The sequence below is a fragment of the Aythya fuligula genome, chromosome 3 (assembly GCF_009819795.1).
Source record: "Aythya fuligula isolate bAytFul2 chromosome 3, bAytFul2.pri, whole genome shotgun sequence".
In the NCBI taxonomy this organism is placed as follows: Eukaryota; Metazoa; Chordata; class Aves; order Anseriformes; family Anatidae; genus Aythya; species Aythya fuligula.
The window spans coordinates 33,764,158-33,787,400 of NC_045561.1; the positions used below are offsets into that span (position 1 = coordinate 33,764,158).

At 35.1% G+C, this 23,243-nt stretch overlaps 1 protein-coding gene across 1 annotated transcript in view; it reads right to left on the bottom strand.

Annotated features, from left to right (window-relative positions):
• The window catches only part of BTBD9 (BTB domain containing 9), a 117,475-nt gene that overhangs the window by 21,798 nt on the left and 72,434 nt on the right, over positions 1-23,243 (bottom strand). The window contains exons 8-10 of the mRNA XM_032185080.1: positions 22,780-22,889; positions 14,031-14,220; positions 4,417-4,524 (exon numbers count right to left, since the gene is read on the bottom strand). Coding sequence (XP_032040971.1) covers positions 4,417-4,524; positions 14,031-14,220; positions 22,780-22,889 — 408 coding nt within the window. The remainder of the gene's footprint in view (positions 1-4,416; positions 4,525-14,030; positions 14,221-22,779; positions 22,890-23,243) is intronic.

Here is a 23,243-nt window from a genome sequence, read left to right on the forward strand (position 1 = left end):
CCAGTTTGTCATAAGCCTTTTTAAAAGGCTGTGAGAGATGAGGAGGTTAGAAGTAGTCTGTCAGGTTCTGTCTTTGAGCACTGAATTATTAATTTACACAAAATACTACATTGAAAATATCATTAGAACAACCCAAAGCAGCATACTGAGAGTTTAAAGGGAAACTTCATACTTCAGTAGACTGCCAAAATCAATATATGCTATTTAAGCAGAATTTGATTTTATTTTCTTTCTCATTGTTTTGTTTGCCACTTAAAAATCATCAGAGATGTCTGTTGAGGTTTGTGTTTGCTGCCTTTATGGGTCACTCTATCCCGCATGCCAGAGATGCAGCAAAATGATGTGGTGACCTCACAGATCACTTTGCAAGGCAGCACACTAATGACTTCAGCAAAGGACTGTAACTCCACTGAAAGAGTATGCAGACAGAAAGCCAGGCAGTGAAGAGCAAAGCAAACAGATCTTACCCACATGTCTTTGAAGACAGAAAAAGAGAATAGAGAATATAACTAGCAAAGTAAATTTTCTCATTGCAAGTATTCTATCTCTTTGAATATAGGCCCCTGTGAAATTCTCTTGAGTTCTAACTCCATCCACTTTCATTTGCTACTGCTGCATACTCTGCAGAGAAAAACAAGTGAGTTACTTTTCTAGAGTCTACTGCAGGATATTTACCACAGACCTAACGCCAGGAAGTGTAAGCCCAGGATTTCAAGATGTCATCAACCACCTAGAATTCACCCACATATCTAAAATTTTTAAAAGAAACAGCGATAATCTGGGGTATACTTTTTCAAAGAATTCGTATTTCAGCCTCACACAAATACACATATAATAATATTAAATAACAGATTCTCAGTTGACAGTTGCTCTGAGAGGTACCTGTAGTCAAACAGGCAATCATAATCCCAAGGACATACCTACATTTATTTATTTTTTTAACAAAGATATGCATAAAACTAAGTGATTAGAGTTCATATTTTTGAGTGCTAGGATGCCTAGCATTCACTAAAAAAATCAGGATTCAGATGAGACAAAAAATAGTTGCAAACTCCGACGGAGAGAGAGAGGGCTGTTGCATTCATAAAAATAATGAAGACTGAAGAGACAAGGGTGTAGTTGCTTCTGTCCTATTATGCTGTAGTGTGGTTATGGCAAGTTGCTAAATGTGAGAATCCTTAACTGGTTCCTTAAACCCTAGGATAAGTCAGTCACAGCGCACAAACTGATTCTTGCTTGTCCTTGGGGAGTGCTTGAAATGCTTGACTAAAAGGCGTTCTGAGTCAAATTTCTCTCTTTTGGAACTGAGATGTTTGCATAATATACCAATGTATTCATGGTAAGGGGAAGGACAGAGACAGAATGAACTGTTAACTGTAAATGAAAAGTTAAAAGCCCTGTGGGAGGTGAGATGCCTGTACTCTGCACAAAAGTCCACAAACTACTTCATATAAGAACTCAATCTAGAACACATTAGATAAAGTGGCTTAAGTAAGAAACTAAAATCTCAGTACTAGAGAAAATAAATCTCTTGCATCTAACAGGAGTATTTTAACCATTACCCTATAATGGTAAAACAGACAAATTGCACCATTTCTGCCTTAATGCAGCATCTGTTAATCTTGGTTAAAATCCAGCTCTTCGTCTCCTCTGTAAAGCTAAAATAACTTGTTTGTTTTTCTTGTAGAAATAAATCCACATATTTCAATTATTATTATTTTTTAAGTACAGAAACTGAAAAATTGAAAGTGGTTCGATTTTCTCTTCTTTATTAAGATGTCTACTTCACCAAACTGAAACCTTGCCCTACAAGTATAAAGTGAGGGGCTTCATTCAGTGCATGAGTCACTGAATGATGATGTCTCTTCCACTCTACACTCCACCATTGTTGAACACCATAAAATGTTAGCTTTTTTTGGTCATAGTAACACCATTTTTCAATAAAATGGAAGTGGTCCATCTCTAACTGTAAGCAATTATGATCCTCTGTTCTTTACAAAAAAAGTCCTAATTTTTGTAGCCTTTGCCATGTCTATAGTACTATTTATAAAGCTTTTTATTTTATGTATATGAATATGTAATGTATAAATTTATAAACATTTTATGTATGTGTATCTATGTACATATACATGTACTATTTAGATGTAGCAATCTGCTATTATAATCAAAGTAATTTTTGAGCCGAAGTCACTTCAGCATTTTTGAAAATCTAATGTATTTAAATAGTTTTCTTTGGTGAGGTGGCTGTAAAGATGTGATTTGCTGACCATAAAGTGCAAAAGATTTAAATTTAATAACAAAATGCTCTCAAATGCAAATAAATCACTTGAAAACCGCGGGATAGGGCTGGGGTGCATTCCACAAATCTTTTAACTTATCGCATTTACAGGTTATATAGTATTTAAATGTAGTTGCAGAGGATAAAAAGTTTTAAAATGAAACATTTTTCAAATGAAAAAGATACATGAAAGATTTTTCAAATTGATCCTTTTTCTTTACAATTTTCTACTCTTTGCTAAATTGAATTGTTCTGGAGTTCACTGAGCTTTTGTAATTTTAAGTTTTAGGACAAGGGCATTATTTGTTGAGAACAGGTAGAGACAGTGTTACAACACTATAAATCAGTAGACTTTAAATTTAAGACAGTCATTTTGGAAGCTGGATGCATGTCTGTTAGAGCAAGAAATTAGGGAAAGTACAATTCTCTAATTCACATGAAAACAGTTCCTGCAGCCACTGCTTTGAGAACTGCCAGAGCACTTATGTTTTGAGTCAATAACTTGAAGTGTGTATCATGAGGCAACAGCTACCTGCAGTTCAGGAATGCACCTATATTTGTCCAAGGTTAAGGGTTTCAAAAACCCCTGGTTTGAACATTGTGAACAGATACTTGAACTGAGCAATCAACTGGCAATTCCAGCTGCACTGTGCATACTTAACAAAATGTTCCTTTTGGCTGGTCTAGGCTATTAGTATCAAAATGTACAAATATGAAGCGCAAAACATTTTTACTCTCTACTCCCACTGCTGGGACAAACAAAAAAAGAAAAAAGATTTATTTTTTTTTCCATCACACGGTGATATCTTTGAAAATGATTGCATATTCTTCACACTTTCTCCAGAACTGAAGGCAGAACCCAGGATTTCTGCTCATCAATACCCTGTCTTTTACATACAGTGAAAGAATGTGTCAAGTTCTCCTTCACCCGCATGTCTAGCCTGCACTGTAAATGCATCTTTGAATTGGATACGTTAAGAGAAAGAACAAAAACTTTAGGAAATGTGCATCAGCAGTGTTGCTAGAAGAGGACTGAATAACTCAACCACTTGGCACTAATACAGGATGGGTGGCAGCTGTCACTACACAGCTGATGACTTCAGTTTTGTCCCACAAAAGAAAGAATGTCTTATCGAAAACTGACTGGGGAGAAAGAAGGAGAGAAATAAGATTTTTGTCAGTCTGAGCTTCCCTGGGGATCAGCCAGGAGATTATATCCTATCAACATTCACTGATTGCTGGGCATGCCTAGCTTCTGTATATGTAACATGTATAAATTTGCAGCCTATCTTTTCAGTCCCAGTTGGAATTAGAACTATCAAATTGTTTAAGTTTGCTATCAACACTGAATTATTCTTCCACATTAGAACAGGTTTTATCAGCAGACTCAATAATTACAGGAAAGCTGATAGAGAGTAAATATGTCGAGAGTATTCATACCTGAATTCTTCTGAGTGAAGCATAAAATAAAAAGGAAACTTTTTCTTCCCTTTTCTCTTTTTATGAAGCATTTTTTTTCCTCTCCCTATGGAAGGGGCGTGTTCAAAAGCAGAGTACGTGTCCTACGTGCACTGACCACATGGTCATCACTGAGAGAAGGCCAGGCTAGGTAACTGAGTTCAGTGGGTGATCTGTGATGGTTTTGTCCCAACCCTCACTTCCTCCATCCCTTTCAACTCTCTGTATCAAGCTTCTATGTGTTTCGGTAGGGGTGGGATACATTTGGTAAAGAAAATCCTTTACCAAGCTCTCTTCTCTCCCCTACCACGTTTCTCAACAAGGGGTGATTTAACCATAAAATTGAACTTTGGACAAACATGATTTAACTCACAGGGCTCACAAAACCAAATGTATGGAAGCCGGGCTGTTTCTGAGAATGAATGAAACTGGAAAACATAGTACTCATCTGGCTCTTCACAACTTGATCCTGGTTTGAGAGCCTAAATATTTAGCCAGATGAGAACCTACAACTTCCTGAAGTTGTACTTATACTAGTCTGGAATTTGTGATCTATAGGTTATGCAGTGATCATTCTTTTCACAATCAAAAAGTCATCTATTTAAATACCAAACAAAAGGAAAATAAAAAGTTTTCAAGTTCCAGCTTTGTGCAAATAAGAGGAAAAAAGTTAAACTCACTTGCAGGAAATTTTTGTGCGATCAGCCACCATAGTCCATTGCTGCTGATTTGTTGAGACCTCAATATAGTAGCTGTAACTCCGATCATCACAGTCCCAAAGTAGCAACCTAAGTAAAGAAGTGGTTGAGTGATAAGTAAAATAAACATAAAGCCAAGTTGCTTAAGTTTTCTAATCCTGTATTTCCACCTCTTAAATCCTTTCTAAAATTACCTGTTTATTCTGGAAGGTGCCTCCAACACTCAGGAAGATCCTTACTGTTTCTGTCATCTCAAACTTGAGAATCTCTATTCTCATTATCCTAAGGCCAGTAACTGACTTACAATAACCACATTACTAACGTTATTCATGACATTCATCCCGTTACTTTTAATGTATTTGAAAGTCAATAAATGAGCTAGTCTATTTGGCATACAGCATTGCCTGCTTTAAACCTGCATCAAAGATGTTTTGAAAGGACAATTTAAAAGGGGAAAGATAAAGAGATTTTAGTGACTGAAAAGATTGTACTGTATTGAGCTTAGGGATATGGTTGAGCTTAGGGATATGGTTTAGTGGGGACTGTTAGTGTTAGGTAAGAGGTTGGACTCGATGATCTTGAGGTCTCTTCCAACCTAGAAATTCTGTGATTCTGTGATTCTGTATTCTTAACTGTATTCTCTTGTTTTTGATAAAAACAGCAATTTTAAAAAGGAAAAGGCAAGTAAGAGAATTGGAATTCTCAGCACTGGTTCATCATAATATTAGGGAGAATTAGGGAGAATGCACTGAATTTTTTACCAAATTGGAAAAGTACAAACAAAAGAAGAAAAAAAATAGAGGTCTCAAGGATTCATTCCATACACATCCTCACAAATACTTTTATCTTCAGGAAGTGTGCTAAATGGTATAGAAAACAGTCTTCAAGTTCCATCCTTCTCTCACAGAGAAGAAGATATAAAGCATCAGGGATGTGATTTTACCTGAGTATATAATTCTCAAAAAACACAACTGGCAAATGTTTTATCTTTTCTACTCCTTCCCTTTATATGGGGATTATCTCCCTCTTGTAACAGATGTTTGAAATGCCAAACCTTTATTTTATTTTTTTTCCTCCCCTAAATGAAACATCCACAAATGACAAGAGGGTATTTACACATCCTAAAGGGGCAACTGACTGGCCAAAGCAATGGCAGACACTGCTGCAATCTCTTCTTTAGAAGCACTTAAACATTCGCATTTTAATTATTATATGAACTTTTGCCTACATTTTACGTAAGTCCCTTAGCTGGCTTCATTCCATTGGTTAGCAGGGTACAACTTAGACCAAATAATTACCGTTTTCATACAAACTCAATGGCAAGCATGATATTAAAAACAAAATTTCAAAAATATTTTCTATTTTAGTTAGGTGGCAATATCAGTTTCTAAAATAATGTTTTCTCTTCAACAAATTTTTCAGATTGCAGTATTCTAAAGTGAACTATCCACATTATGCCTGCTACAGAAAATTAAATTTTGCTGATTATGTTGTTAAAAATCATATTCTCTGAACTCTTACTCAATACACATATGGAAAATAAATACCATAATACTGCAATGTACTGTACAACTGACAATCACCTCTTGATCCTCAGGTTCTCATCTTCAAAGCTAGCTAACACTTGCTAGGGTTGCTAAAATCCAACAGTTTGTTACAGAAGTCAATGAACAGGACTTCATGTCTACAGTGAATTTGTAGACCAATGAAAAAAGAGAAGCTAACCATCCAAAACAGCTACAACTGCATGGATGACCTGAATCATAGTAATTACAGCAACACACAACTAGAAAACTGTGAAAGCTGGGTGATACACCTAATCTGAGTTCGTTCTTCAGCTGTGAGGAAGAGCTACTGCAGATCCACACTTTTCAAAGTGTAATAGATAAGGATACAATAATGCAAATAGCTGAGACATTTGAAAAGAAAAGGAAATTGTGCCACACTACAGTCTTTCCCAGGCAGAGAGCTTCAGGCTGTCTCTATTTAATCATCTTACAGAAGAGTGTTCAAGTTTTATATTACGAATTCCCTTCTTCTAGTTGAGAAAATCTTCCTTGCTTTCAGCTGCTTCTTCTACTGGGAGAAATGTAACTGCAAACAATATTGCTCACTTTTAACATTGAAAAACAAGACTGCTAGAGGGGGAAAACAACCTCGCCATGTGCTGAACATAGAATCCTTTCTCTTATAGAGAAATGGTGTCCAAAGCAGAGGCTGGACTGTCTTTGGAATTAGTTAATTAAGGACATGTGTTTGTATCTTTGTCCTAAAAAAAAAATAATAAAAAAAAATAAAATAAAAAATTGCTATTATCTTCTGTTCAAAGCAATCTGGTTTAGCTCTATTTCCCAGTTTGGAATCCCAGCATTTGAAGTGGAATTGGGTCTACAGGTCAAGCAGATTTAAAATAAACTCCCTAGATGCTCTCAACTAAATCCAGCACATTAATATTATGGAAAATAATAAGCTATCAAAAAAAGCTTTAGAAAGCTAAAATAAAACACTTACAGAGCCTTTTAGTACATATGAATACTGCCTATTTGCAAATTAAGAATTCAGAGCTGACATAGTAAAAAAAAATAAAAGTAGTTGCCTACAGCATTGTATAAGACTTGGTTTAAAAGCAACAACAAAAACCTAACCCCTCTGTTTCATGAGATCTTCCCCATTCTGTTTTTCTACAGCTTGAGGGTGTTCAAATACTGAAGAGACTGAATGAAACACATTTCTAGGTAAAAAAATAAATAAATAAATAAATAAATAAATAAAAATTTATGGATTAAAATCCTGGATTTGGTAAATAAAAATAACAATAGATCCTGACTTAATACCCATGTTTAGACTAAACCTTCCAAATGATAAGAAGAGGGAAGAGCAAAAACATATGTAAACTTGTTTTCTTTTTAAAAAAGTTGTTAAAATGTAGCTAATTGTGGTTTTTAATAGGATCCTTTTCATCATGGGGGCTCGGTCCTGTTTCTTTGAACCAGGTTTTCAAAGCTATGATCAAGAGTTTGAATATCATAAGCACACTAGTGACTGTAATTACAATTAACAATGCAGTAATTAAAACACAACTGGCTTGGCTTTAGAGCAAAAGGCTAACAGGACATATGTATTATATGCATTCCTTTTAAGGACACATTTAATTGCTCTCTCCCAAAACAACCTAGCCCAAGTTAAATAGCTTGAAAAAGCATATGGCTTGGGATTATTACAAAACAAACAATGAGTCAATTAAAGTTAGAAGAATCTTTCCCAAAGCGATTTAGGATGAACGTTAAAAGTAGATTTTTCTTGCTTTGGGATTCATGAAAGACAGAAAAATTCATACCTTATTTCATTATCTTTCATAAGAGAGAAAACGGAAGGAGACTTGCCACAGAACCTATTTCAAATTTATTCTGCATGAAATGCCTTTCTGGAAAGTAGCAAAAAACTTTCAGATGATTTCATGAATATTCACCAGTGCACACTGGGCATAAGGACCACTTTTTATGCCAGTGCCAGGTACAATAATTTTTCAAACATATTCCAAGCAAACTACCAGGCTAAACTTTTGTAGAAAAACACTGTCATGCTATGATGGGTATTAAATTACTGGAAAGAGAATATTTCAGTGAAAAAGTCAAAACTATACTCATTGGATATGCATCTGTTTAAAACAAAATTGTCCACATTCCTAAGACCTTTGATATTAGAATAAAAAGCTAAATTAGCTCTTGTTTGTAAATCTAGCTCTCAAAATGGAGAAAGAAAAGCTGAATAAGCTTTATCCAGATCACTCCTGCAAGATCATGAGATTTAAATATATTTCTGATATGCCATTTCTTTGGGTATCTAAAGTGTAAGCCTGTTAATCATTTAACATAATACTGTTATTTACATAACATGCTGAAAACACCTCATTTTAACAAATAAGAGCTTTTCAAATAGAAATAAAATTTCATGTTAGAGGTGTGGGAAATTGACTATATTGTCTGTTACATCAAAAGTGGCTGCAGTACTTTCTCAGCAGCATTTCCCTAAATGCCATGTGTTTCCCTGTGATTGATAGTTCTGCACTTCCACAAACATTCTTGCTGTCTCTGCTTGCGTTTTATGTCAGAATTCTGAAAAAAAATGTCACTGTTTAGTTCAGACTGCTATATAACTATATAAACTGAAGGTGTTAGCAGAATACCAAACAGTAATAGTTGTGAACCTTACAGGATGATACCTAGTTCTTGAATACTATAAGGTCAGTAACACATACAGTATAACTATTTTGTAATACTATGTTCAGAAACTATATGCATGCTTATAGAAAGTTACAGAAAGCCAAAAGACTGTAGGAAATTAAAGCATGAGGTAACTACATTTGTTGAAAGATGGGGAAAAAAGAAAGAAATCCCACAGAATTAGTATTTTTATAAAATTTTCATTGTATTTTTGTCTCTGGTTGCCTATCATCCCTGTTCAGTTTCTGCAGTTACATATAGTTCAGTAATTACCTTGCAGAAAGTTCATCTTTTTTCTTCAGGATCCTGCAAAGGAGTCAAAATCGTGCATATTTCCTATATGCTTATATGATCTTATATGATGCTTTATTCTAAGTCATGATTTCATTCTCAGTTCAGGCAAGAATAGAAAATAAAAAGAATGAAAAACTTCATAAGCAGAAGTGGTATGGAAAATTAGAAAGTGTGAGAGATGTATAGGATGATGGCATAAGCAAACAGAAAACACATTAAAGCTGTCTGATATAACTTGTTAATTAAGAATTATTCTGAATATGAAAAACACAAGTGTTGAGCCCAACGTATCCATGTTAATAATGAAGTCTTCAAAGAGATTAAACAGGGATTAGCGGCTAGTCTGCTTTTTACAGAGATGCAAAATATTTGTGTTTACTTCAGCTTGGAAATCACTACAGTACTGAAGAATTCTGTCTCCCTCTGTCACGTATTACTAAAGCAAGTCCCATTCTTTCAGGACTTTTCTTTCTTTTTTTGGAAATTCACAGAAAAAATAAACCTATAAGGTTATCAAGCCAAAGATTGCAGTATAATAGTATTAGATTGCAGGATAATAGCATTATTTGTCTATTCAAGATAAATGCAGAGAGAGTTAGAGCTACTGGGATATGACAGTCTTTTCAATATTAAGGTATTAGCCATTTAAGAGTTAAATAAAAGGCACTTACATCATGTTTATAATGCTGTCTTTCTGTGTCTGGTTAAATATAACATTTTTTCTGTCATTGATAAGGACTTTTTCAGAGAGGAAAAAGTTTTTATGTTTTTTTTTTTTTTTTTTATTTCCCTCTGTTCAGACATGCAACAATGTGGAAAAATAGCCAGTGAAGTAATGCACATGTATTTTCTCTGTCTACTGACTGATCCAAGTATCCTATAAGCTCTTGCAAGTAGAAGCGATAAACTTCTTAATTCATGTTTTATCTAAATTTTCATATGTTTTCACTAAAGACCTTATATAGTTAGAACTATTTTAAAATCATTTTCAGGTCTTTTCTAGTAGAATCTATTATTGAGCACTGGCTATTATTAACATTGTTTCAGAATTTCTGAGTAAAATTTGATGTGGAAGCCAAGAGCTCCAAATTTATACAAAAATATCTGAAAAAGTATTTGGTAATAACAAGGTTTCAACATGGTCTCCCATAGCATCCCCGTATCCTAGTTGGGATGTTACAGTTTAAATGGGTAGACTACAAAATGGGTGAAAATTGGCTAGATTGTTTAGTTGAATGTGTAGAGGTTAACAGTTTGTCTTTCTCCTGGAGGCTTGTTGCAAGAGTTCCTCCAGAGTCCATTCTGGGAAAGGGATTATTCTCCCTTTTATTCTTATATTCTCGTTATTACTTGGCACTCATTAGGTCCTAACTGGTATATTATATCCAGTTTTGGACCCCAGTACAACACTGATAAATCTAAGTGCCAGAGAGGACCACCAAGATGCTCTGGAGGTTGGAGCACACAAACTGCAAAGAGGCTGAGGAAATTGGCTTGTACCTAGCAGCACTTTTCAATACCTGAGAGCATGTTATCAAAAAGGCTGAGCCAGGCTCTTCACCAAGGTGCAAAAGGGAAAAATAAAGACAACAGCCATAAATTAAAATAAGAAGTTCCAGGTGGCCTAGAAGCATGAGAAAACAGGAACCAAATGAAAAGGAAAAACTGTATACTGCGTGAGGATAATTAAATATTGGAACAAGCTACTCAGAAAAGTTTTGGATTCTCTTTCCTTGAAGGTTTTCAAGACCTGACTGCATAGTCTTCAGTAGAATGGTCTTATGCCATAGACAACCCTGCTTTGATTAAGAGTCTGGACAAGATCACATCCTCAAGTCCCTTCCAACCTGAATGGTTCAAAGATACTAAGCAAACTGATAAGATTTTGCAGAAAACATGCAGACAAGATATACTCCAGAACCATTTAGCTCTATATGCATTTCTAATTCATATTCAAGTACCAATAGTTTTTGTTGTTGTTGTTGTTGTTGTTTTTTTTTTTCATAATCAGAATTTAGTTACCATGAGAACACATTTTGACTTAGAGCCTCTCTTCAGTGGAATTCTGATTTCTATAGACTAAAAGTATATACTACCCCTCTTTACAAAAGAAAAGGAAAAGGAAAAGGAAAAGGAAAAGGAAAAGGAAAAGGAAAAGGAAAAAGGAAAAAGGAAAAAGGAAAAAGGAAAAAGGAAAAAGGAAAAAGGAAAAAGGAAAAAAGCTCATTTAATCTCTCTGACACAAATATATTCAATGGCACATTCATGCCTCTACACTTAAAAGATGTATACTTTAATTTCTAATTATTAATTTAGAATCCAAACCCAGAGTTCTAATGACTCCGTTTCTTAGGGCAGAGCAACTCATGCCATTCTGCAGTGACTAGCCTACAGAAAATGCTCCTGGAGATGTTTTTCTCCTAGGTGGATGAATGAGATCAAGGGAGTTTTCAAGTGAGAACATGGCAAACAGGCAATGAACACAGTTCAATCAGCTGGGGAAGATGTTTAAAAAAAATAAAATAAAATAAAAACCTACCACTTTCATTAAGATGAAATGTTAAGACTTTGCTTTGATCTGTGCTTACATGTAATTTGATCTCTGTACCAGCCATAGATTTCCTAGTGCTAAACACAGAGATCATTGTCACTGTCTTCCACGTTGCAGAGTAAAGGACATGTTCTAGACCCCTGCTAAAGCAGCAGCCGCTACATAGTGAAACCTTCCTTCCCCACTCAAAGGGGCATCTTTCCTTTGTCTGCCCATGTTCTCACATAGGCATGGAGGTAAGTCAAAACACTTGTTCTTCTAGGCAGAACGTGAAAAGGAAATGCTACAGTGCTAGCATTTCTGCCTCTAGGCAATGTGCAGGTCATCTCCTCTGTCACATCCCTTAGATGATGATGATGATGATGATGATGATGATGATTATTGTCATTTTTAAGGAAAGGTGTTCATCTTGCTTGTACTATACATGCATGAAAAAACGTCAAAGAAAGATGAGATTCTCATCCCATATCTGTACAATGCAATACTACATAAATCATTAAGTGCCTATTAGTTTTAAAATATGCAATAATAATGTTTATTTTGTAATTTGCTTTACACACTTGCCAATTATACAATTATTATTTCCTGGCAACCAAAAATCTAGTTCACCTAAAACATTATTTAATAATAAGCCTTATTAAAAAAAATCCTCCTGCTCAAGAAGAATAAATGCTAGCATAGTATTTAATATAGGAAAGTCAATTTCTTACACTAACTTGAAGAGATGGTATGATTCATCAGTTGAGAGCAGAAAATTTTAAGACAGAGACAGAGGGACAATGAAGTGAAAACAAGACGTTTAGTTAATATATTCTTATCTTACTCCCTCACATAGGCAAGCCTTTGCTACTACTAAAAATTTAAGCTCAAAGTGGCATGAAAATGATGTAATTACATTTTCAATTACCTCTTTTAAGAAATCCGAGTACTGTGTCTTCCTGGTTTTCTACTTGAGATGCAATACTTAATTGAATAATAAAAACACCAAACTCAAAAGCGTAAAATATTCACTGTGGAAAGCTGCCAACTATACTTCTCATTCAATTTGTTTCACATAGTGAGAACAATGCTGGAATCCTGTTATGCATAGCTTCTGTAGCTGCTAAACAGACAAATTAGTACTTTTGCTATGGACAGAGATTTGTCTGGAAGTCTGATTTTAAACTTGACTTCAAAGTTTTATAACCATCGCAGCAATGCCAGAGGCTAAAACAAAAACACAGCCACAGCTTTGGAAGAAGGCAACAATTTATTTCCTTCAATTTTCATGATTTAGGGATATGGGAATTCTGTACTATTTTTTTTTCTCCCCGAACTCACTTTAAAAAGGCTACTTTTTAGAAATGCAAGCGTACAGTGAATTGATAGAGAAGAAGATCCAAGAAAACTAACCACACAGTCTCAGGCATTTCCTGATACCTCCCTACCAATACTCTCCTTCAGCCTGAACAGTTTCAGACTTCCTTTTTTCTTTGTTGGAGAACAAAATTTGGCAATTTACAAAACCGACTTCAAATCTCACTTACTAATGGATTAATACAGAAGCAACTCTAATAGGCAGATGGCACAGAAATAGATTCTAGCAATACATGCCTATGTATAGGGCCTCTACTGCTAGCCAGGACCTAACCTGAAGTTTCCACATTCACTCACTGGCATGGTAACTTCAGAAACCTTTCTCTTTTTTCATTGTTATGGAGAATACAAATTCAGTTCCCAGCAACACACTCTGAATTTACAGAGAATAGAGAGACATCAAGACAAGGTTCTGAATGTCTGATTTTGTGAAACAACATCATTTACAGTCAGAATCTGAAGTTGGCAAGAATATTTTCTTCACCTGTGAACAGTCCTGCTCTCCAATCTATATCCAAAGCACAAAAGAAAGGAAAACTGAAAAAGATTGAGTGTAAGAAGCTTCTGCACTAGTCAACAGCCTAGTCTTGTCATATATATATGTAACGCACACACACACTAACACATTCACTGGGGAAATGGCTCAATGAATTTCAATACAGATCTAAATACCTTCATTAATCCAACACTGTAAAGCAATATTCAAGTTCTCTGCCTTTATTATACACTCTGCGTTCAAGTTCATACTAATAGTGTATAGTGAAAAGGAAACCTAGATGACTTTGAGATGATGGCTTTCTTTAATAAATGTTTCTATTTTCACAATGAGATGCATATGAGGAACTGCACCTACTGTGATCACAAGTTAAGCTGCCATTGAATTTCTGTTCTAATATAAATATACATCTTTAATCTTACAATTTGACTATTACTATTATTATGCTTCTGAAATGCAATATTTTCTGGAATTGCACTGCTGTATCTTGACATACAATTCATACATTTAATTTTTAACATGCCTATTATACTGAAATAAAAAAGCCGAAGGACAATTAATAAATTGGTCCCCTAATTACCATCCTTTCTAAGTGTCCTATATTTTATAGAAAATAACTGTACTCAGCAAAAGTCTCATTGTTGCCCTTAGTTTGGAGAAAAATAAACCCTCTTACCGTATTGATCCAATCATGTAGGGCTGTGCTAGCTGTACTACAATAGCTCCACTCCCAAGCTGATGGCATGTGTACCCAGAATCCCAATCATAGTTTTTTGTGTCTCCATTCAACAAGGCATTGCGACTTCGACTTACACCCTCAATCACACTGGCACAATCTGCAATTGTTGCAACATTTTCAGCAGGAACTGCAAATTAAAACACAAAGAAGACAGACACAGTAATACAGTCAGAATACAGTTCAGATAATAATGGTCTTTATTTCTGGCAAAGAACTGAAAAAAAAAAGGATGAAAGTATGATCAACACAAGGAAACATAACTCTTATTTAATATAAATTACAAAGCTCTGTTTTACAAGTACTTCAACACTTATTTTTTGAATTACATATTATTTTCCTCTGTTAGCATTTAACCAACCATGGAACCTTCTGTCTGCAATTCAGAGAGACTCACAAGCTTTTTGAATGTCACCTTTCAAGAAGATGATTGATGGACATAAAAAGAACACTATTCACGTCCAGAACTTTCTTTTAAAATATGATCTTTAGCTAACTTCCTTAACTTTTCAAACACGTCCATCACATACACCTTCTTTCTCCCTCTCTCAAAAAAAAATAAAATGAATAAGGTTGCAAAATGATGTTTTCTGAACACGCAAAAAAATCAAGGCTACCTGTTTAGCCATTTTATAGGGTACATAATATTGAAAACACAGTTTTTGCTAACTGATGACAAAAATTCTGTCTGCACAGGCTGTATAAAAAAAAATGGTAAGATTTCCTATGTCAGCCTCTGATGAAGAATGACCAATTTGTATGTGGTAACACAATAAAAAAAGGAGAGGTAGAAATGTTACCAAATTATATGAAGGACAATGATCAATTCAACAAAATTTCCAAATTCACAGTATCTCATACCAAACAAATTAAAAAAATCAGAACAAGAACAATACCAGCCAAAACATGAAGTGCACAATTTTTTTTTTTTGTGGAATTTTTTTGTAGAAATATGTAAGATGTAAAACAAACACTGTAAATTTTCACACAAAAAATATGTATAGTATAAATGAAAATGGATTTATGCAACATTTTAAGTCCACTTTCAAATGATAACTTAATTGCAGACAATGATCGTCTCTAAAATATGTATTTAAACTACTACAACATCTGAAAATGGCTGAAATATAGTTATATGAAATCTCAGAGCCAAGTTCAAAAGTCTCCAGCATCCCAAAAAGAGCTAATTTTCCATGAGGAGGTAGGATTTCGGTACTTTAGGAAGGCCTACAAGAAAGATGGGGAGAGACTCTTTATGAGGGTAGTGATAGGAGAAACAGTAATGGTTTTAAACCAAAAGAGGATAGACTTAAATTAGACATTAGAAAGAAATTCTTTACTCTGAGGGTGGTGAGGCACTGGCACATGTTGCCCAGAGAAGCTGTGGATGCCCCATCCCTGGAAGTGTTCAAGGCCAAGCTGAATGGGGCCTTGGTCAACCTGGTCTGGTGGGAGGTGTCTCTACCCATGGCAGGGGGTTGGAGCCAGGTGATGTTTAAGGTCCCTTCCAACTCAAGCTATTTTATTCTATGACTATATGATTCTGCATTTTAAGTGTGCTAGTGGCGTTGGATGCAGAATCTTAAATGGTAAATGCTGAGGTGAAAAAAAAAAAAAAAAAGGAAATGTGTAAGTTCATTGTCAAGTAATAATTCAAGGTAATGGAAAAGCAAGAGTTTCCTAAAGATCTACTGCACTATCAAATTTGATATCATCACTGTGTGCTCATCAAAAACTACTAATAGCACCGCATTGCTATCTTAGAAATGTCTTGATTCAGTATTACTAAAAAGAGGCAGACAGCAATTCCCGGATTCTTATGGGGGGAAAAGTATTGGACATGAGGTATACTTTGCTAGGAATGATCTGAATGAAACAAAGACCAACAATGCAAACTATGAGCACAGACATTAAAAAAAAGTTTGCTTTGGTTTTCTTTCCTTCCCCTTTTCCCTGGCAGTAAGGGAACTTCTTTGTGTATCCATTTTATACAGGCATTAAAGCATTTTTTATTTAGTGCCGCTTTTCGCAGGAAACAGAAGCTATGAATATCTAGGTTAAAAAAATATGTAAAAGATAAAATATCAAAATCAATTATCATATTAAGGTTCTGTGGCACATTCTAGACACCTTCTGAGCTATTTAAGGCATTAATTTAACATAATACTACTCAGTTCATCCAATATTGTACCTGCATGCCCTCTAAGCACCATCACGTTCTCTCACATTTAAATTTCTGCACTTATCCATGAACTCCTAAGACGATGTTATCCTGATTAGTCAAACTCCTTAACAACCACACAGAAATTGTCTTACTGTGCATTCAATACAATTCTGTGGTTTTCACTCCAATGGTTAATTAGAAAGTGATTCTAACTAATTGAAGCATGCAGAAGGTGCCATACTGTTTCTTCTCTCTAGGGGGGTCTGCCACTCCCTATTTTGAATGTTTATCATCTTCTTTTATATCCGCTTGATAAATCTATTAAAAATACCATCTGGTGGGGACTCTGATCTGTGCTGTATTTTCAAGTCCTCTGGTTCTCCTCCTTTTTCCCATTAGATTTTCTGCTACAATTTGGGTCACTTGTTTACAAAAATGTACTGCCAAAAAAAAACAACAACAGTATTTTTTATTGTCGTTTTGCTTTGTTTCTTGATTTTATTTTTTTAAATCTACCAGCTATCCAGCTATTACAGTAACCAATGTTGTTCGAAAAAACAAAAGAGGAGATTACAAATATGGAAATTCTTCCTCCCTCTCCCCTTTGTTCATACTCTTGACAAATCTGATTCACTTTTATGGAACAGAAAATATGTCTGTTAGCAAAGCATACACATTCCGTAAGCAAACAAAAGGAAAAGATGATTGAGGCTACAGTACGGCAGGAAAAAAACAGTTATTAAAACTTATTTTCTTGTTTCCTGGTCTTATGCTGAGGTATGGAGAGATGAATTGCTTGGCAGTATACTTAATTCCAGCAGTATTATTTTAAGGATTCAAGAAAGGGTTTGGATACTTTTTTTTTTTTTTTTTTTTTCTTATCTGTTCTTGTGGTAATAAGTACATCCACAAAGTTCTGACAAATCATCTGATTTAGTCAGTACTATTATCTACTACTAACATGTAAACACCAGGCTATGCCACAGATATTAGAACTGCTGAAAGATAAACATTGACTTATGCCATAGATACTACACTGGAATGTGAAGGTTTACATAGTCAAGTCTGCGATTTGGAAGAGAGGGCAAATTAGAATTTTGACCAATTTTAATAGAAATTCCCACTATTATTCCTCAACTTGCAACTGTCAGTTTGGATTAAAATAATTGCAGAGAAGGCTGATTTTTGATTCCAAAAATCATACTAAAAGCATAAAAACCGTTAGAATTGAGCGCGTTTTTAATTGGCAACCAATTGGCTGACTACAGAGATCTTCAACTGAAATTTGTCTGAGGAAGACTTTAAGAAATAGCAGTCATTTCATAAAAGCCTTCAGAAGCAAGCATCCTTTGTTGCAGCACTGGAAATAAGGGGAAAAAAAAGTAACTGGCATCATATGAACAGATCTTTATTAAAGAACAGCGGTAACTAAACTGACCATGTGGCTGCCCTTTCCTGTAGAAAGAGGAAAAAAAAATCCCTTATTTATTTAGATGGTCTTAAAATTTTCATTACTTCCTAAGGCTATACTTGCAATAGAGATGACTTGCATTGCTGGGGAAACTGCATGGCTTTGAAAGAAGACTAACATTTAAAAAGAGATGAAATAAAATAAATAACTTTGTGTGGAGTCAACATTAACTAGATGTGGAAATAGCACCTCTTGAGGCTTCCTTGGAGAGAGTCAGCAGTGTTTTACAATGCTGAACTACATACTAGGGAACTGATACAACTGGTTTCTCTTTGTTACACATTTAAGTGTTTTTTGTTGTTGTTTGTTTTTGCCTTTTAATAACTGCCAGTGAGTAAAAGACAAGTGAATGATTACATATTCATTTCATTTTTTCCTTTAAAAAAAGTACTCCTAAGGCATTGAACAGCACATAAATGAAGGTTCACAATGATTCATAAGTACTGAACAGCATTCCCCAGAGAGTGACCAAGGACATTCCCGTGTTTTATATCCATCTCTTGCTCTTCAGTCATTATTCACCGTTTCCCCTTTTGTTTGTAATCCACCAGCTTAAGGATAGTCTGAAAGACTGAGGCAGACCACAGATAAACACAACTTTGTGTAAAAGCCTTCCACGTTGCACTCCCTATGGCCCTCACCAGGCTCAAAGTAGGACTGTGGCCTAGTCAAACCCGTGTGCTTGCACAGTCCTTAACCGCACCTCAGCACTGGTTAAAGGTGTTTTTTAGCCACAGGACTTCGGGAAATTATCATTTTTTCCCCTGTGGCAGATAAACAGAATTGATTCCTATAAATACAAGGGAAAACAAAAAACAAGAGTGGCATTGCATAGGAGAAGCCCCTTGCCCAGGGCTGTAGCTTCTTGCCACTGGGCAGATTAGAAGCCATTATCAACAATTGCATCATGTTGGGTACTGCTTCTCCCTTGAGAGGAGCATGCCTCCTGCTTGTGAGAATCTTAATTTGTTTTGGATTGCAGATTAAATATTAACGACTACAGACCATTCAAATTTCAGAAGTTGAAAACACTGTTTTTGAGGTTTTAAAAATATTTGCATCCCTGTTAGGCAAAACAGCTATGTCAATCTAGGGAATCCAATACATAAAAAAAATGCAAACTTACAAACACATTTAGAGATAATATGCCAAAAGGAAAATTACATCTCAACCCTAACATCTGCGTTAGGGAATAATTTCCTATGATTGAATTCATTTCTGTCACTTACCTCATTTAACAAGACAACGAAGTGTAAACCAACACTAAAACATCAGACTGAAACATCAGTGCTAGAAAGAGCATATCCTGCTACTTTTACCTCAAAATTGCTAGTTAATTGCCACTGGGTCAATTCAGCATCACATCCAGTATTGTGTACTGGAACTACACAAATCTTCCATATTAGCTTTTAAATATAACATGTCAAGTTAATCATTTGTCATGAAAACCCTGTATGTAAAAAAAAAAAAAAAAGACAACATAAAATTGCTGTTACCATGTGATGACACTTCACTTATATTATTTGTTTGGCAGCCTTCTAATCTTTGCTTTACAGTGACAGCCGTTAGATAGATACTATATATCAGTAATAATATACCCCTCTTTGTATATACAGCTTTCTGATCAAGCTGAATAGGTTTAATGAAATTAAATAATTACTTTTAAATCTCTGACTAAAATCACTAAACAGACACCTCAGTGGCCTTAATTCTTTGGAATGAGATTTGAGATGAGAAACTCCTTGTATACTATCTTTGGTGTTCTTTTTGTAAAAGTAAGGGTCACAAAGGCTTTCTGAAAGGACCATACAGCCTTCAAGGGATGAGCACTTCTTTTCCTTAATAGAACGGATTATAGCAACAGCAGTAAAGGTATTAAATTAGGTTGGAACACATTTAATACCATACTGCATAAACAATGAACTCAATAATATTACCCAACACTGCTTTTCAAGGATAAGGATGAAAGCTTCTGTACTCAATCAAGCTTAGAAGCAACCTACTCTGATTATTGCACTTTCATATCCTTCACAGAGCTTTCCTAACTGCTTTCAGTTCACTTTACCACATCCTGTCACTAGAGAAATAGAAAGAAACATTATAAACCCTCATTAGAGCTATAAGATAAATCTGTGCTTATTATCCTATTGGTAGTCACACAAAATTTTTATGGAAGTAGAACTGGGACAGTCTGTTTGATAAAGGGAACTAGACAACACACTGTCTTATACAGGTATGTAAAACAAAGCACTAAATGCATATAAGGTCACTTTGCTGGATGAAGGCTTTTGAAGAGGTAACACTGTTAGCAATAAATTCTGGTGGAAGAGCCATTATACCCTTGCATTTCACAACTGCACTGCCCCCAACTTGTCTCAAAATGTTTCCATTTGTCCCTTCCTCTGCAAAGTCACATATTCAACTGTTGTTGCCTCATTTGCAATCAGAAATTGGTCCACATACTCCCTTTTTCATGGTACTCTGCCATTAGTCATCAATTTTCTCATCAGTTCACACTTCTAAACAATATCAAAAGCATCTCATAATGCAGTTCATTACACACACTGAAATTGCAATTCTACTTGTAGTTTAGGAGGGTAATCTGTTCTGAACAGGGAACAATATTTGTTTTTCAGTGACTTTGCATGCATCTGCATTACTGTTGGCAAGGCTAGTAGCACAATCTTATCTCTGATGCTAAGGTTTCTAGTAAAAAAGAGATGTGAAAATGATAAAGTGTTCTGTAGTGCTGGGAGGCAAGGAGCCTTTTCTGCAAGGGTGGCAGCTAAAATTGGAAACAAGCAGAAGGCTACCTACAAACATCTCCACAATTTAATAGACAGATGCACAAGGGGTATGGAGCACTGAAATATGAAACAGCAGGTGATATGCCTGTGGCATATGTTGGCGAGAATACCATACAGTTAAAGAATGGAAATTTGATCATAGAATACAGACGTATATTGGCAAGAGATGTAGCAATAAACTGACTTGGCTCGAACAGTCATACCCTAGCCTACATTTTGATTTACATAAGCATTTATAATATACAACTGATACTGAAGAATCTGAACTACAAAAAAAAAAAAATCATGAACCAATACATTTTAAATAAAGCCACTTGAAGTCTCTATTCCCTAGATTAACCTTGAAAGTCATGATTTGAATTTGGAACCCAGTACCATGCAATGCTGAAGCAGATGGAATTGTTCACCTCACAAAAAAGCTCACTAAAAAACAAATGTCACTGAGTACCTGAAAGGCAAGTCAGCTATGGTACACACACACTCCAACAAGCCAACATGGATTCGCTACCTTGCCTATTGTTATGATAAAACAATCTTCAAGTTATTTAACATACACAAAAAAGGGGAAGGTATGTTATTTTGGTCCTAAATTATTTACTAAACAGAATTGATAATCTTAAAACAAATGTATAAAGATATATGCATCACTTACCTGCACAAAATAATTCTTATTTTGCATGAAGCTTTTAACAAATTCATAGCTAGCAGCAATACCTATGAGACTTAGCTCAAAGGTTTTTATCAAACTCGAAACATTTTGTCTCTCTGGTAACTAGCTTGCTACAGCTAAATGTTTCCTTTAAATTCTGCCATTCATTACTGCTTGTTCTATTTTCTTGTCAGTAACAATTGCAGTACTACTTGCAAACTCACTAAAACAAAGGAAAAACTTTCTATTTGCATTATTTGACAGCCTATACATTTTCAGGCTGCATGATGTAAAAATCAGTAAAGTGTGATTTGTCAGGCAATTTTTTTATTCAATGATTCTACACAGATATCATGAAATCCCACAGCAAATCTCGTGAGACTGGGTTTAGTGATGTTATGCCTTTGTACAATGCATGGAGGAAGGGCTAAAGGAGTTGGGACCCATTTTTTTACAGCCAGATATAGTTCTCCTCAGAAAAGAATTAAGAGAAGTATGTCTGACTATGTCTCACTAAAAATTTTCCATCTGATTCTTTTTCAAGAACTGTTTTTCCTTCTATCTACCATAAGTGCATGCTTAAAATTTAAATTCCTATTAAAAAAAAAAAAAAAAAAAAAAAAAAAAAAAAAAAAAAAAAAGCATGAACTCTGACAATTTTGCTGAAACTTCTCAATTTCTTCCCAGAACAAGCAATAGTCTGTGGTACTAAATCATACACAACTGTAATAGGTGGTCTGAAAAATACAAAGAAGGACTAACTCAGAAGGACTGAATTAGACCAAAACTGCAAATTGGGGAAATCCCTCCTATAAGTACACAACAACTAAAAGGTATATAAAACTCTTTTTCCAATGAATTTCAAGATCTCACTCGTGAGCTTATACAGAAGAAAGTGCAGAGATCACCTTGTTTGAACTACTAAGAAATCTTTGACATGGTTTATCATTTTGTATTATTGATCTGTTTGGGATTTCTACCTTAAGTAATGCAATATTATGTAAATGTACTTAAATCACTGTAACACAAGCTGTCTGGAGCAGACAGCACCAGAAATAACAGAACATTAACACAGCATTCTGAGAATAAGGGTAGCCAATATGATGCTCTGTCATGGCTAGATGTGTCTATAATTCTTTGGTGGAAAATTAACACATTGGAGTTCACTTTCAGTAGTTGAAACTAGTCTGCATAAGAGGCCTTAAATGCCCAAACCCACCTTCAGTACAATAAATATCTCTGGTTACTCCATCCCAGTTACAGAGTTCAGGCTAACCTAGCTGGAGGCAAAAGCAACCCTACTATGACATGGAAACAAAAATCAGATTAGGAGCACAGAGTTATTCAATTACCAGTGGTTTTGTCAGCAGCAGTTAATTTAATTTGAACTTTAGCATTCCTGCAGCGTCACTAATTGATCCACAGCACTGGAATTTCAAAGCAGCCATGAGGACTAGCCAACTAATTCTAAGCTTACAGCATGATTTAACTCAAGTTAGAGTGGAAGGGGAAGTACAGCAAAAGTGCAGTGATGGCCAGTCTTAAAAAGCAAGTGTTCACAGCAGTTCATATAAAAGGAAAACAGTTGCATCTCTTACCTATCAGACCCTTCTCAAGAGTAAAGGATTTGTTGGTAAACATGCATTCAAACGCAACAATGTGGAAAACTTTGTTCACCGTGTTGTGGGTCCCAACAATGCGAATATACCTATGGAGGGGAAAAAAAGACAAGCAGTACAAGTTAGGCATGATGAAATTCTATGCACCAAAACATAACTGATTCATTGGGACTGTATTGTGCAAAGCTGTAAGAACCAAGTAATTACTGGAAAAAAAAAAAAATTACGAAAAGAAACAAAAAGAGAGAAAATTCACAGCAAAACTTGCCAGGATGCTGGCTCCAGTACGATGTTGTAAAATTTAACAAAATCTTTCCAGGCTAATTTACCCAGAAAACCAACGTGAGACACCTTCTGTTTCAGAAGTAGAGTGTTAGCACAAATGTGTGTTCATCAAAGCTTTAAAAGAAAATAAATGAATAAATAAATAAATAAATAAATAT